At 36.1% G+C, this 15,745-nt stretch overlaps 1 protein-coding gene across 7 annotated transcripts in view; it reads left to right on the plus strand.

The window, feature by feature from the left end:
- Window positions 1-15,745, plus strand: part of SNTG2 (syntrophin gamma 2) — a 271,731-nt gene that overhangs the window by 111,928 nt on the left and 144,058 nt on the right. For all 7 annotated transcript variants that reach the window (XM_035322208.1, XM_035322209.1, XM_035322211.1 and 4 more), the window contains exon 2: window positions 7,365-7,502. In XM_035322208.1, coding sequence (XP_035178099.1) covers window positions 7,365-7,502 — 138 coding nt within the window. The remainder of the gene's footprint in view (window positions 1-7,364; window positions 7,503-15,745) is intronic.

Genomic DNA, 15,745 nt, shown 5'->3' on the forward strand with positions numbered 1-15,745 from the left:
TTAGCTTAATTGACATGCCCTAGCATTCCTGATGTCCATCAAATATATTCCAGTGGCTTTGTTGTGTATGTAAATCACCTATTTAAAAGGGATTATCAGGAATGTGTGATATTCTCCATTAATTGGCAGTAGTACTTGTGGGCACTATGAAGTATGATAGGGTGTTACAGCTCTAATAAAAGTGCAGAATCTAAGGTCATGCTTGAAATGCTCAAGAGAATTTTTAAAAAGTGAGACAAGAATAAATATTCTTATTAGCTATTTATTGAGTCTATAGAGCAGGTTTGCTTATTTTTTTGCATAGTTCTGGTGAGTTTGACTCAATGCTTTGCTTATTTTAACCAGGAGCTGAAAGAAACTTGTGTATGCTCTGAATACATCTTAAGTTAGGCAGCTGTAAAGTTAGCTTGGATGTTTGTATGTTCTAGATACATTTGTTGTTGTTGAAATGTTGTGAAATGAAAAGTAATCTGCTGTCAAAGATGCACATTAGCAATTGCTTTCCAACTGGAATGAAAATCAGATTTAGTTTGGTTTCACTTTTATTTAAAATATTTCCATTCAAATTGCTTTAAAATACTTCTCTTCAAACCTGGAGGGAAGCTGATGGGCTGGACCCCTGGGGGAGGCACGAGCTTCTTGTGCAAGGGGTCTTCTGAGCTGTTAATGCTGTGGCCTCCCCTGCAGCTCTTGTGCTTGTTTGGAAGGGAGATGGAAGCATCTGGTGGTGAGTTACATCGGCACATGGAGGGGGAAATGGGGGCTGTAGACCCTTCTGAAGCACAGTATGGAAGGCATAGGTGTGTCCGATGTAGTCCTGGCCTTTGGACTCCGAAATTGGTTGAGCTAGAGCATCTCCTGGCAGTGTCTTGGGGCCTAACAGGTGTAACGGCACTGCCACATCCTTCTGTACTTGGAAGTTGGATGGTTGTGGCACGGCTGATGGTGGGCAATAGTAATTTAGAGCAGAAAGGTGTCTCGTAATTTGTGTTCCTTCTTATTTTCCCCCTCTGCAATATTTCATGTTAGGAAGCCAGAAGTCCTTGACTAGAAGGAGGGGGGAATCCACCCAGCAGAACCTTTTGTTGCTCTCTGACAGAACATCCATATTTTGAAACAACTTTGGATATTAGTGTCATGTGTGTAATTTCCTAACAAATGTTGTAATAACTAGGCAATGTGGAATTTTTCGTATAGCTCATATTCAATGAGTCTCATAGGTCCCTGATTTAATGCCTTTCATGTACCAGCATGTGTAATTATTATTTTTTTCACTTTTCCTTATTCAATTAAAAACAGCAGTCTTAAACTACTTCTTCAGATATGGGGCAAACACATACCATTTTGACATCTGTAGCATTTTTTGTGGATTTTTTTTTTTTGACTTTTTCTTAGAAGGCATGCATGCCCTGCCTCCCAGTATTAGGGAATCCTAACAATCTGAACAATCTGTTTAAGGGATTCACTATCATTACAGATAGAATTTCCTAAAGGAAAGAGGATTAAGGTCTTGGCAGTTGTGAAGGAGTGTTGGTAGGCAGAAGAGCTGTAATATGCTAAAGCTGAAGAAAAGCACAAGTCCATGTGTACTGAGAGGAGAAACATATTCTGTAAAGGTACTCTCTATAACTAATTTCAGAAATATGTAATTAATCTCTGTCTTGCATCTACTTTTAGTTTTACCACGTGGTTCTTTGTGTGCTTACAGTACTAATGGAATCATTAATTTTCTGCATTCCACAGCGGCGTTATTGCTTACCCTACATAACTGCTCTTCTTATCCATTCATCCCATGTTGAAAAGCCTGCTTGTGTTCTCACTCAAGGCCTCTTAAGCCTGGAATTAACTTCTGATCATGAAAGACAAAGGTACTGTTCTTTTTAGGTTACAGTCCTCCTTCAGATTATTTGTTTTAAGAATTATTAGACAATTTTATTTTAAATGTAATTCATCCACTGACAAGGCCCCTAAAAGATAAAGTTCAGTTTTTCTAGTTTTATATTTCATCCCTTCTCTATCAGTTACAAGTTGTTCAGTGCAGGTGCCCTTCTAAAGCCAGTCAACCTTCCTCCTGGATGCAGAGGTTCAATCACACGCAAGAATGTAATTCTGAATGTTAGTGTCAGAGACAAACAGATGTGAAAGAAATCTCTCACAGGGCAAAATCCTGAAGATGGATTAGCACCTGTGCCATTTAGGCAGAGTAGTTAAAACATCTTAAAAGAAAGAGATTTCTGAATTTCCTTCTTATCTGATTGTTCCATTTGTCTTTGCAATATATTTTTAAGTACTTAAAACTGTCATTATCTCATCTTGTTTTCTGTCTTTAAACTAAACAGCCTTAATCAGTGTAGAATTACTTATGGGTTCTATTTTCCAGGTTTCTGATCACTTATAATATTTTTATGTGTGTTTCTAAGGACTCTTTCAGTTCATTATCTCTTTTCTATAGTGTAGTCATGAATCAGCACTGTCATAATACTGTGTGAAAGGAAACGATATGAGATATATTAAATGCAACACTGATGATGGATTACTTCATGGACATGAAGTTATTCCTCCCTCATATTCAGTGGTGTTGAGGAATGTTTTGTACTACACAGCTGAAGAAGAACTGTATTTACGTTTGGGTGCTGTCTTGACAGAGTGAGAAAAAGCAAATCTGTAGGAAAGAACCCAAAGGAGAGCAATCAAAATATCTGTGTTTGCCTTTATTGCAATACGATATTGATGACAATATTTTGCTGTTGATCATCAGTGCTACATTTCCTTTCCTGAAGAAATAGTACAAGCGTTTCTTCTTCTGTGCATCTGGCTGTTCCTCCTAGAGTGTAGCACCTTGTGCCTTCTAACTGTTATGCTTCACCTGTTTCTTGTTCTTTCTTTTTTTTTTTTTTTTTTTTTTTTCTCCATCAGTCAAGGCTATTTTAACACTCTAAAGTGTTCTTGTTGCCTAATTTGAAATAAGGTAGGATAAAAATGAGTGACTCCTCTTTTCACATCTTCAGCAGATGTTCCAGCCATGGGTATGCCATAGATAGGAAGTATCAATTGAGTGTTTTTATGGAAACAAAAAAATTAAACTGGATTAGAGAACTTGTTCACTAGACCTCTGAGGTGTAAATATTGCTGGTAAAGTATTTACATATAGGATTTGGAAAAGTTTAGGTTCAAATATGATGTTTAAAAGATTTATCCTTAAAATTTTATAAATGTATAAATTTATCAGTTAAAAATCAAACTACCATGTCACTGAAGTAATAAATATAAAATTAAGGATGAGAATCGGCAAATACTGACTTCTGCTGGAGGACCAGTGTAACTAAATGGACAGGTGAAAATGGTTGTTTAATTAAAGTAGGGGAAACTCCAGAGGAACTGTTTTCATAAGGGTCTTACATACTAATACTCCATTTAGTTGGTAACAGATCACATGTGGTAAAATATATAGACAGAGGGAAGAGAGGTTTGGATTTACTGAGAACCTCACGGTGTAATTCAAAATAACACTACTGCAACACATGCATTCTGACATTCCCTCTACATGCATACAAATACGTTCTGTGATTTTTTTTATGACTCTCTTATGAATGTTGTGATGATCCGTGTAAGAGCTTTGAACATGTTCCCCTAGTCTTCAATTACAAAGATGAATAGCCTGAAAAATACTGCTGTGTCCACTTGAGAAACAAATGTCCATAAACAAATCAATAGTTTCTACAGAAAACCCAGTACACCTCAATGCCATTTTTACAGTCTTTTTTTTTTTTTTTTTTGCAAGCTTTTTCTAAATAAAACTTCTAGGAGTGAAGACGAGTGTTTTATGTCAGTTAGACCAAAGTTTGGCTTAGAGATGTCTACTTGGCAACAGAATTTGCAGCTCTGAGATTTACTTTTTAGTGCTCTGAAAGGACTGGAGTATTTTGAGTAGGGTATCAAAACATTATTGCAAACGGGAGTGCTTTAAAGCAAATACACTGGCTAGGGATATGCCTGAAGTAGACAAGATTAAAATTGACAAAAGTGTTCACCTGCAGTTTTAGCTCCCTCTAGAGAATGCTGTTTTCTTGTGTGTGGTATTCGCAGGTTTGGGGCTTGCTTGAGAAAGTAAGTTTCAGTAATTTTTCTTTCAAAAACAGCATAGTGACTAAGCTTTCTTAAAAGTCATGTCTGGTGTGACAGTTATGCTACTTTTTTGTTTGTTTGTTTTTTCCTCTTCTTCCTTCTATGTGCATGTGCGCATGCATGGACACAGACGCATCGTCTTGCTCCATTTCCTGAGTCCAGTGTCTAGAAAACCTCTCAGCGGTATAGAAACCAACATTTAATTTCCTCATTTGCCAATTGAGTTTTTAGGGCAATAATTTATATTGCCCTATCTCTCATTGTAAGCACTTAGGCAACTCCGTGCTCTTTGTACATGTTTTTTTTTCTAAAAAAAACAAAAACAAAAAAACATTGTAAATCTGGTGTATGAACTCTAACATTACTATGTCTGTTTGGAGAGTTATTTTACTTTTTCAATCCTCTCTACCACTTTTTGGAAGAGGTACTGTACAGAGAGATTTTTTTAAATGAGAGTTCGAGACAAACCTAGCATAGTTAAATTGGTGGATATACAAGTACATGCAAAGACTAAATTCCCATTAAAACCTCTTCCTTTGAAGAAGCACTTTGGACTGAAGTTTGCCCTACAGAGTTTCATGTATCATCTTTTCAACACAAAGAGTGAACAAGGGAATGTTTGAACTCTGATTCACAGCCATTTATAATGGTCTAAACTTGAAAGGCTGAGAGAAATCTAGATTAATCTTATCGATTCTGAAAGCAAATAAGGTATTGTTGCATGTCATCGTAGATCACATCAGGAGTTAGCTGAAGTGCGAGGTAGGTATTGGATTTTAATAGGAATAGATGATCTTCAATGAGACTTTCAGTTTAAATAATGTGATAGAAAGTGCTAACGTATTTAATCAGTTACTCTGCATATTTCATTCATTACTTGATTGTCTGTGACAATGAAAGTTCAGGGTTTTTTCCATTGTGTTACTTCTAAGCCTATGTAACAATTACTAGCCAGAGAGAGGTCTGCTTTTAGATTGTGTAAAGTGCTCGTGTAGGATTTTGCTCCTTCAAGATGTGTCTGTAAAGCACAATCTGGTGTGTCAGCAAAAGTAACCGTGATTGCCAGTCCGAGTGGATTAGAGGTGCAGAACCTGTGAACAGCAGAATGATATGGGGAAGGTGGTTTTGCCAGGCAATTCTTCTACTGCTCGAAAAAAAAAAAAAAAAAAAAAAAAAAAAAACCTGCTCTTACGTGGTATAGTTTATATGCAGAAAGCATTAACAGAAGTTTTGTACATTTTCATTTATAAATAATATTGATATATCATTCACACATGCTGGAAGTTTAAAAAATGTGAAAACCTTGGGAATATTGATACACATCAGTTTCCCACCAACAAGCAAGAATGATTAAAGGTTACACCATCGCTGAACTTGGTTTCCTTTAGGTATTCCCAGAGAACACCATCGGCAAGATTTTTCTGGCCTGAATAAGAGACCTGTGTCTGAGTGTTTTTTTGTTTGTTTGTTTTGTTTTTTTGTTTGTTTGTTTTCTCTTTAAGTCACAGTAGAGAGCTATGATGCAATTTGATCCCTTCTAGATGGATGTAGAGAAGGGATCAGGTAAATCATGTTTCAGAGGTGTCTGTTGCTCACCACTGGCTTTATACAGAATCCAAATGACCATCCTAGATGTGAATTTCTACATTGTAAAACCTTTGAGATTCTTTTCAAGCTTAAGATACCCATGTGTGGATGGTTGTCTGCTGGCATGGTCAGTGTCTGCAGCCACTTATAATCGTGGAGGTCTGTCCTCATCTCCGGCTAGAAGGACCCAGATCTCCCCTAATACCTGCTCAGCCTTACATTTGTGGATATCTTGTAAAATATATCTAAGGTGTCTTAAATGGCAGCTGTGGCCATGATCATGTGCTGTGTATCTACTTCAGGGGAAATTTAATTGCTGCACTTTCCATTTCCACCAGCTGTAAGGGAGGCTTTGACACTTGTTGATGCTTAGAGCTACGCCACATCTGAATTTAAGTATTTAAGTGCCTTAAGTTTAAATTGCCTTTAAAGATCAAAAGTTTTTATTAACAGACACCACAGACCTTTCTCCTTGGTTCTGAGGAAATGAGAATAGTATTATAAAGATAATGTTCCGTGTTTGATTTTACTTTTAAATCAAAGGACTTAAAAGTACAGAGGGCATGTTTCTTCTTTAATTCATTACTCGGTTCTTTATGTAATCTAATATTTAATGAAATTTAGAGCAGTCTTTTGAAAACAAATGCTGCAGCTAAACCTTAAATTAGGCATGATTATTCTTCATTTGCATAAAGTACAGTGATCTGATAATATTGTTATATACACTATAAACTAGTAAATATTATTCTTAAATATGATCATCTCTTTCAGAGAAGATCTGTTGTTTTTCCTATTCTGTGAAAAGACTATAAAGCTATGAAATTGCACTGCTCTTCCTATTTTAACAAATAGCTGTAAGCAGTCCTAAATCCCCATTTCTTATTTAAGGAAATAGCTGACTGAATATTAATGGTAAATTTGCACATAAACGAATAAACCAAAAATTAAAACAGATCGTATTTACAACTTCTCATGGAGAAAGCCTTGTAAATACCAAAATACTTGACTATCCAAAAGAGTTTACTCGTTAATAGTCCAGTAGTAACTTTGAAAATATATGCCTATCTTGAAATAAACAAATGGAAGCCCTGTAGCACCTGTATATATATGTGGTTACAGTATGAATATTTGTGTGTTTCAAAATATGAAAACCTAATTTTGAACCATAATAAAACTCCTTGTCTTCAAGGCTGCTTTTATAAAGGATGCAGAACTTTTTCTCACACAGTGGAAGGCACATTTCTGAGTCAGAAGTAGTATTGCGCATCTCTGCGTTGCTGTGGAACAGGAAAATGTATTCACGGACACTTATGCATACATTACCTATCCGCTTATAATACTGTTTCTTGGTAAGTCATAGAATTAAAAACAAATAGAACGTACTTTAACAACATTCCTTTGTGGAACAGTACAAATGTACTGTTTTATGTATTAATGCCTATTTCAAAGTCAATTTACCCCACTTTTTACAGCACAGAAGAGGCTTTTTATGTTTAATCCATTTGGAGCTTGAATAGCAGACCAGTATTCCACTTTCTGTAAACAATGCTTCTTTATATGTGTTTTATGCATTGAATGGGATAGAGGTTGTTATTTATCATTAAAAAATGTTCATATACTTAAACTTTTGTTTCTGTGCCTTGCTTTCACAGACTAAAACTGGTATTGCTTTGTTGTATGACGAAGTATCTGAAAATGCTTATGACATCCGACTGAAGCTCACGAAAGAGGTATTAACAATTCAAAAACAAGATGTCGTCTGTGTTAGTGGAAGTGATCACAGTGCAAATGTAAGTGCTTCTATATCTCTGTGCTTTCGACTGCACTTTAGTATCTTCTACAGAGATCAGATTATGGTATTGGAGTGCCAGACATTTTATTGGGTAATAGAAATATGTAATGATGAGTTGGTTTTTGTGCATACTTGCATTCTTGTATGCAAAAACTTTTTTTTTTTTTTTTTTTTTTTTTACCAGTGGTATATGTCCCTTATTCTGACAAATATAACCTTAACAGTAGAGAAGATATCTACAAATGATGAGAATACAGCATTCTTCCATCAAATATTGTTAGGCTATTAAATGGAAAAAAAGAAAAAGAAAAAAAATATATATATTTCCTATAGAAGGCATTTTAAGAGAAACTAATACACCAAAGTATTACCAAAGTTTTTGTTTTGTTTTGTTTTGTTTTTTTCCATTGGAGTATCAAGTATGGGCAGTTGTCTAAGACATGTCTGTTATCCCTTCACAGATGAGGGCACAGAGGTGGCTGAGAGAATACTTGACAGACATTTATTTCAATTTTTTAGACAGAGATTGGGTTTAATCAGTGCCTGTGTGTGTGTGTATATATGTGTGTGTGTATATATATATATATGTCTTTCTGCCTTTTCTTCCAAATTCAGTTATGGTGCTTTTTCAAAAACATTTTGCACTCCTAACCTACAGAAGAGTCTTCTGTATCACCATTTCATAATGTCACTATAAAAACAAGTAGCACTTTGCATAAGACATACAGCAATGCTCTCTAGGTTATGGGTGTTCCCAGACACTGTATTTTATTTCCTCATATAAACAGTGTTCCTCTAAAAACTAAATATAGGTATCCCAAATGTTATTGAGTGAAATAAATTTCATGAACTGTAATGGTATTCGCTAGGATGAGCAACGCATGGCAGTGCACCTCCTTGGAGAGGGCCAAGACGGAATCTTCTTTCTGCTTGCTGTATTGCACATTTCATACAAGCCAAAAAAATCTGGCACCAGAAGACATGAAGTGTGCTTGTGATACCCTGCTGAAAAGCAGGAGTCAAAAAGTATATAGGGAGTATAAGTATATACATACACAGATATATATATGTGCAATTATATGTGTGTGAGAGAGAGAGTCTGCTTATATACCACAAAAACACATTTTATTTCTGTCACAGTAAATATATATATATATGGCTAATGTCGCACCAAAAATTAATTTGAAACAAACAGCTTTTAGTGGTTGGAAGCATTTTGTACTGATTTCAAAATTTGCCTGTGGAACTCAATGGAACATGACATGCTCTTTAAAAAAAAATAAAATAGTTGCATGAGTTGGCAGCTTGTGGGAGACCACTCAGTGAAGTGAGAGACATGTCACATGCTGGTTGGTTTGATGAAATAAATATAAACCTCAGCCAAAAATAATCAGCTTGCATATACCTTGTACTTCACTGGGAAATGTGAAATGCTGCAGCTTTTAACTGCAGACATTGTTGATATTGTTAAGTTTTATACTAATTAATGTTACAATAATTATAATAATATGTGAATGGCTGCAATATATTGTATGTTGTACAATATATTGTATCTGTGCATATAAGCGTATATGATCGCACCGGACTTGGTGGTATTTAAATTCTTGTGTATAAACTTCCTTTCATAGGAAACTATCTGAAATTCTATCCTACCTAGTCTTAGGCTAATTCCTGAAATAATCAGCACAGGCTGACTGGGTCTGAGGAAAAGTTGTATCCAAACTTTATTAATCATAACTCATTGATGTCTCGTAAAAAAAACAAAGAAGGAATGGTTAACCCACATATTGACTTAAAAGTGTCAAAATTTGTGTGGATTATGATTCTGATTCTCTTTACTTCTACATTTTATGGATATCCTAAATAGTATTTCCTGGAGGAAGACAGAACAGAAAGACAGGCTCTGAAAGTGTTATAGTCAATCCATGTGCGCTTCTTTTGTCAAAATTTCATGAGAAAAAGTGGATTAAGTCATGACTTCAAGACAATATTTGCTTTTTCTATATTTAACAAAATAAAAACTGTTGGAGAATTAGCATTTAAAATAAAGGCCATTTAACGTGAACCCTGTGTAGGCCATTTAACGTGAACCTACAGTGTAGGAATAGTATATAGGAGCTCAAAAGAAGAAATTGAAATCAGGCTGAAATAGCTGGTTGTTCTCTACAGCTATTTTTGGTAATTCTGAACTCTTAAATTTATAGCTACACAAGCTAAATTCAAAAGAGATAAATGCTTTACTTTTCAAGTGGTTCAAGAAAATAACTTTCATCCCTCGTCTGTATGATTCTAAATATTAATAGAAAACTGAACTTGAAAGTCAGTTCTATGGCAGTCATGAACAATCACTTTGTCTGACTGATTTATTCTCCTTCTTCCTATACTTTTCTTTCTTAGTTACTCATAGTTAATCTGTATTTGCACATGGCCATTCATCAAACTAGTTCCTTGGCAACAAAAATAGAAATAAACATGTTTGTTTTCTCTCTGTAGTCTTCTCAAACTCATAGAAGGAATTCAGAAAGATTTTGCTTTTAGAATAACTTTTTTTCTTAGGTGGGATATAAGTGAACAGAGAAATTGAAAAATTTCCTCTGTGTCTACTTGTGATACTACTTTGGTCTCCAGACAGTTCTGTAGGACAACATTTTCTTCCAGCCCCAGTTTAGTTTACAGGTTCATTGAGCCTGAGGACAGGATTTGCAGATGCTTAACTCAGATCTCAGCTGGCCCCATGCAGCAATGAATGCTGAGGAGTTGCAGACACCAGCAATCATAGGTACTGCGGTGGTTTGGGCTTTCAGCAGTACAGATTATTCCCAACAATCTCATATTGATTGTACAGATAAAAGGCTGTCACTGTAAAATACCTGTCTTTTACTAGCATCATCTTGATCTTAACTTATTCCATACTATGCCATCCTGCATTCATTCCGGTGCTATTTTTATGCACAGAGAAAGCTTCACATGTGATGAGAAATTGTAGAGCTGTCTTTCTATCGTTTGACTTGGATGTACAGTAATGAGAAAGAAGAACATGGTTTCTGGAATTCAAGATGTGTATAGAAGCAAATGGTGTAAAGGCAACTGTTTATTTTCCTTAGTTTTCAAGTTTTCCACAGTAGACAAGTTCCACTGGAAGTGGAACAATTGTGGAATATAGTATTTTTCAGTGTTTGATTATGTATTACTACATTTATGAATGTGTTGTGGTTTAACCCGGCCGGCAGCTAAACACCACACAGCCGTTCGCTCACCCTCCCCCCTCCCTCTCTGGGATGGGGGAGAGAAACGGGAAAGTGAAGCCTGTGAGTTGAGATAAAGGCAGTTTATTAAGATAGGAAATAATAATGATAATAATAATAATATGTACAAACAAGTGATGCACAATGCAATTGCTCACCACCCGCTGACCGATGCCCAGCCCAACCCTGAGCAGCCGGCCCCCCCACCCTGGCTAGCCACCCCTATATATTGTTCAGCATGACGTCAGATGGTATGGAATACCCCTTTGGCCAGTTTGGGTCAACTGTCCTGGGTCTGTCCCCTCCCAGCTCTTGCTGCACCCCCAGCCTGCCCGCTGGCAGGACAGAGCGAGAAGCTGAAAAGTCCTTGGCATAGTGTAAGCATTGCTCTGCAGCAATTAAAACATCAGCATGTTATCAGCACTCTTCTCATCCTAATCCACAACATAGCACCCTACCAGCTACTAGGAGGAAAAATAACTGTCCTAACTGAAACCAGGACAGAATGATAAAGCAGATTATATGTAATATTTATCTCTTTATTATTAAATATCTGATCTTTCCATCAAAATGTATTTCATGAATTCAAGTTTGGAAAATCCAAACATTCTAAGCAAATCGTCGTGACTATTGTGTTTGGGGTGTTCAGACTCATAGGAAGTAGAAGTGTGTAAGGGTGCATCAGCACTGGTGTGCAAACGAAGCATGGAGATACTGATGGAACTGGTATATATATATAAAAAAAAAAAAATAATTAACTTTTAAGTATTTTCAACAAAAGATTTTTTTCCTGACGTGTAGTTTAATAATACTCACAGAAAGGAATCAATTGTATGAAATCCAGGGAAAGATCCATCGTCACTTAAAGAAGAAACAGGGAAGCATTCTTTTTTTTTTCTTTTCATAATATGATTTTTCTATAACTTTTTGTCATTTACCATGTTAAAACTAGTTTCTTACACATTCACAATGCCTTACTCCCATCCTTAGTACTCTGTTTTTCTTCCATGTGTTTCAACCATCCTTTTCATGTTATCAGCCCACAGTTTTATGCATTTCTTTTCATAAACATTTTTTTTTTCTTTTAATTTGTATTCTATTTCTGCATCTCTTTTTCCCTGACAATTCTACTTGCAAAGTAAGAAAAAGAAATGTATCTGGCTTTTTACAATGATTCCCTCTCACAGAGCTGAAACGCTTCTGACTTGGTCAGTGGACTGGCAGGTTTCTGAGGCAGGCTTCTGGCTTCTTGGTGGGAAGAGGAGTTTTCAGAGGCTTGTGTGAAGCTAATAGAATTAGAATGACAAAAACCTTTGCATCCTGAGTACCCAATTGTCCAGCTTCACAAGTCCTGTCTTAGCTGGAGTTTGACAGAATAAAGTGAGGTAGGTGAATAAGGTACCTTTCAACTGAACTATTCGATTTGATTTGATTCTAAAAGGAGAGGAAAAAAAAAAGGATTGCAAGTTTTTTAATTCAAAAAATAGAAACAGTGCCATAAAGTACTATTTCAATCCTTGATGAGATGGCTGTGTCTTTTTCTTTATAACTTAGATGCTAATAAGGACACAGAAGAATGTTATTTTAGCATACCTCTAGAGAACAGGCATTAAGGGCCAAAGTTTATTTTTTAACCCAAGTACATTTTGTTTCTGCCTAGATAATTACCGTTAACTACTGTATTTTCCCAGAGCCTGTTCTGCCATCACTGGTATGGTATTTTAGTCTGAAATAATTTGCAAAAGAGCTTTTAAAAACAGCTATTTTTTTTTCCTATATTTTGAAACATCAAGTGGGTGATTAAAGGAAGACTCTTCCTTTGGAAACTAAAATTGTTTGTATAGAGAAAATGCATTATTTAACCATTTGTTATTTGTTTTAATAAGTTGTGAATATAAATGTTAATAGGTATCTAAGTGACCTAGATACCTTAAAAAAAAAAAAAAAGGCAATCAAGTAATTGATTAGGATCTTTATTGTGAAAGCTCACAAGCTGCTGTCATTTTGAGAACAGTTAAGACTTCGGCTCACAAAATAAATAATGAATGTGAGTGTTCATCAGCATGTTTAAAAAAAAAAAAAAAACAGTTTAGTAATAAAGATTAAAAAAAGTAGCTTAAATTAAAAGAAAAATAACTGTAACAAAACAGAGGAATGCAAAGTAGACTATGGATATCCCTGGAAAATAATCTTTTGAAGGAGAGTCCAGCTGAGGATGAGCATTCATACCAGCAAGATGGAGAGGAAAGGCAGCACAACACTGATGTTATTACGTGGTAAACCAGGCATACACACAAATATGTATCCTTTATTAAAGTTTCACTTGATCTATTGTACGTGGAGACGTGGCAGACTGTCAAGATCAGTGAACTGCAATCGAATATACTGGGAGAGGTTGTATGGCAGTTTAAAGTCTTTAAAAGCTAGAGGCAGAATACCTGCAGCAGAAATGAGCATTTGCAGTGATGCTGTGTTGGATAATGATGGATGCAAGCTCTGCTGTTCATCTTTGTCAAAACAGCAGTCACCATGTGAAATGTTGCACAAAGTGAATGCAGATTAAATTATTCAAATAAAGAACAGGTGCTCTGGCAGGAGTTAGCTATAATTCATGTTACAGAATGCCTTTTGATCTGAAAATCTTTTTTTGATGAGGGAAAAGATTCATAATCATATCTTGCCACAGGTTTCTGTGTATGTTATTAGTAACTCTGGAAATCCAGATCTGTAGGCAATGTCCTCTGTATTGTCAGTTGCAGTCTAGGTCCTTCATGCTGCTTACCAAAGGAAGTTTTTCTCCAACATAAAGCCTTTTGCAACTCAGTGGAGATGTACCTGAAGATTCTTGTGAACTCATACTGACTTTGACTGTTTCATTCAGACACATTTAATATGATCACTACACTGTGCAGAATAAACTGCTGTGGGGTTTGTCACAGCCATCTTCACTGGAATAGATCACAGGATCACAGAATAATTTGGATTGAAGAGGACCTCTCAAGGTAACCTAATTCAACCCGCTACTTAGAGCCGGACAACTGCCCAGGCATGTTGCTGAGGGCTTTGTCCATTCAAGTTCAGAATATTTCCAAAGATGGAGATTTCATCACTTCCCTAGGCAGTAATCCTTCTAATGCGTAATCATTTTTACTGTTAAATTCTTTACAATTAAACTCAATTGGAATTTTCTTAACTGCAAGTAGAAACTTGCCTCTCATCTTTTTGCTAGGCAGCTCTGAGAACAATCTGATTCTTTTTTCTGAATAATCCTCCTTTAGGTTGGCAGGCTAAAATAAAATGAGTGACTTCGTTTTACTCTTAAAAAAAAAAAAAAAAAGAGAGAGAGAGACTTTGATCTACAGTAATAGAAACAGTTATAATAAGATAAACCAATAAAAATATCTTACGATACCACACTTATTAAGGATTCTCTGCAGCTGTCCCAGATCTCAGCTAGCATGTGAAAAGATCTGCTTTGTCTCTGTACGAAATTCGACAGCTACTGGCATGCCTCAGTCAGTTGTTACAGATGCACTCGCTCTTCTTGTTCCTTTGGGGAAAAGATTACATCCTATGCACTGCAAAATGTTGAAAGTTTCAACTCTTCTCCATTCGTAGTAATCTTTTGCTCTCTGTCTACCTGTTCCCTGCCTCCTCTTCATGGAATTGTGGAATGAGGCATTATATGATGCCATAGAGGATTAATTCACACCTTTTTTTTTTTTTTTTTGAGATTTTTTGACTTGTATTTCCATTGCCTTCATGATTCCACTGTCCAAGATGTTAGACTTTCATTTTAATACCAGTATAACTATTTCTAAGACTATAAAAGCACTTAAAAATGATACAGACTCAGGACTAAAGTTTATAGAAACGCTGTTTTTGAAATCTTTTTGTTTGTTTTGATCAAAAGCCTTTTTCTAAAGGCTAGGCATGTTATATAATCAACAGTATAGCAAATACTGTTTGTAGCAAAGTTCTTCGATTGACATCCCACCCCAAATATTGTTCTATGAAAAAGCTGTTACATTAGTTTTCAATGCATTATTTGATTGTTCATCTGATCTATTATAAGATGCTGGTGTTTATAGTTCGTAAGAGGGCAGTATTGACAACATGTGAAAATGCACAGATGTCTGGCCAAAGTGGCTAACTAAAATTTACGTTTTCCTCATGCTCCACTGATTTCATCAGATTTATTTGTTCTTGTGGTCTTTAATAAAGTCTATGAACCATATGGTAACATAAATAGTAACAGCAGTGGCTAAAGAAGCAATTTAAAATCAGTGCTTTCTGGATAAGTTAAGTGTTCTTTCGACAGTTAGTTTCAAAGTGTAGTGGAAAAAAGAATCTTTGTATGCCAGTCCTTGATGATGGCACTGTAATTCTTCTGACATGCTGCATGATATGTCATATATCTTTGTGCCAACGTAAAGCTGTACGGTTTTAGTTGTTTCATGCCTAAACTGCTGGACAAGGTGATTAACCATAACCTTCTCTTGTAAGGGCTGCTGAGCACCCTCTCCTAGGCATGGTATTTCTTCTGAACTATGCATGGAAAGAATCTTGCTAAGAGCAGCCCCAGCTGTAGTCTAAAATCCACATTTCTAGGAAGAGAGACAGACAAAAGGTTGCCTGGAGCTTGCAACCACTGGGAAGGTGGAAATGTCCTGCCAGTCAGTGTGAAGTGGGGGTTGTGTGAGCAGAAGAGTAAATCTCAGCACATGGCAGAATGCCAAATGCATGTTTCCTCAAGTTGCTGAGGAAGCTCTGGGAATTGAGAGGCAGTGAGTGCGAGCTGAGAAAATCCATATCCATGGTCTATCCTCATCTTTGCTGAGGAGACAAGCTTCCTGGGGGATTTCAGATAACCTTCTTCATGCACCATCTTTTGTTCCTCTCGAATATACAGCAACTGGAAGAATGTCTGCATTTTATTGTGCATTTCACTGGGTCTCACATTCTCACAGGATCTGTTTCTTTGATCGTTTATCTC

Source organism: Oxyura jamaicensis, chromosome 3 (genome assembly GCF_011077185.1).
Source record: "Oxyura jamaicensis isolate SHBP4307 breed ruddy duck chromosome 3, BPBGC_Ojam_1.0, whole genome shotgun sequence".
Taxonomy (NCBI): Eukaryota; Metazoa; Chordata; class Aves; order Anseriformes; family Anatidae; genus Oxyura; species Oxyura jamaicensis.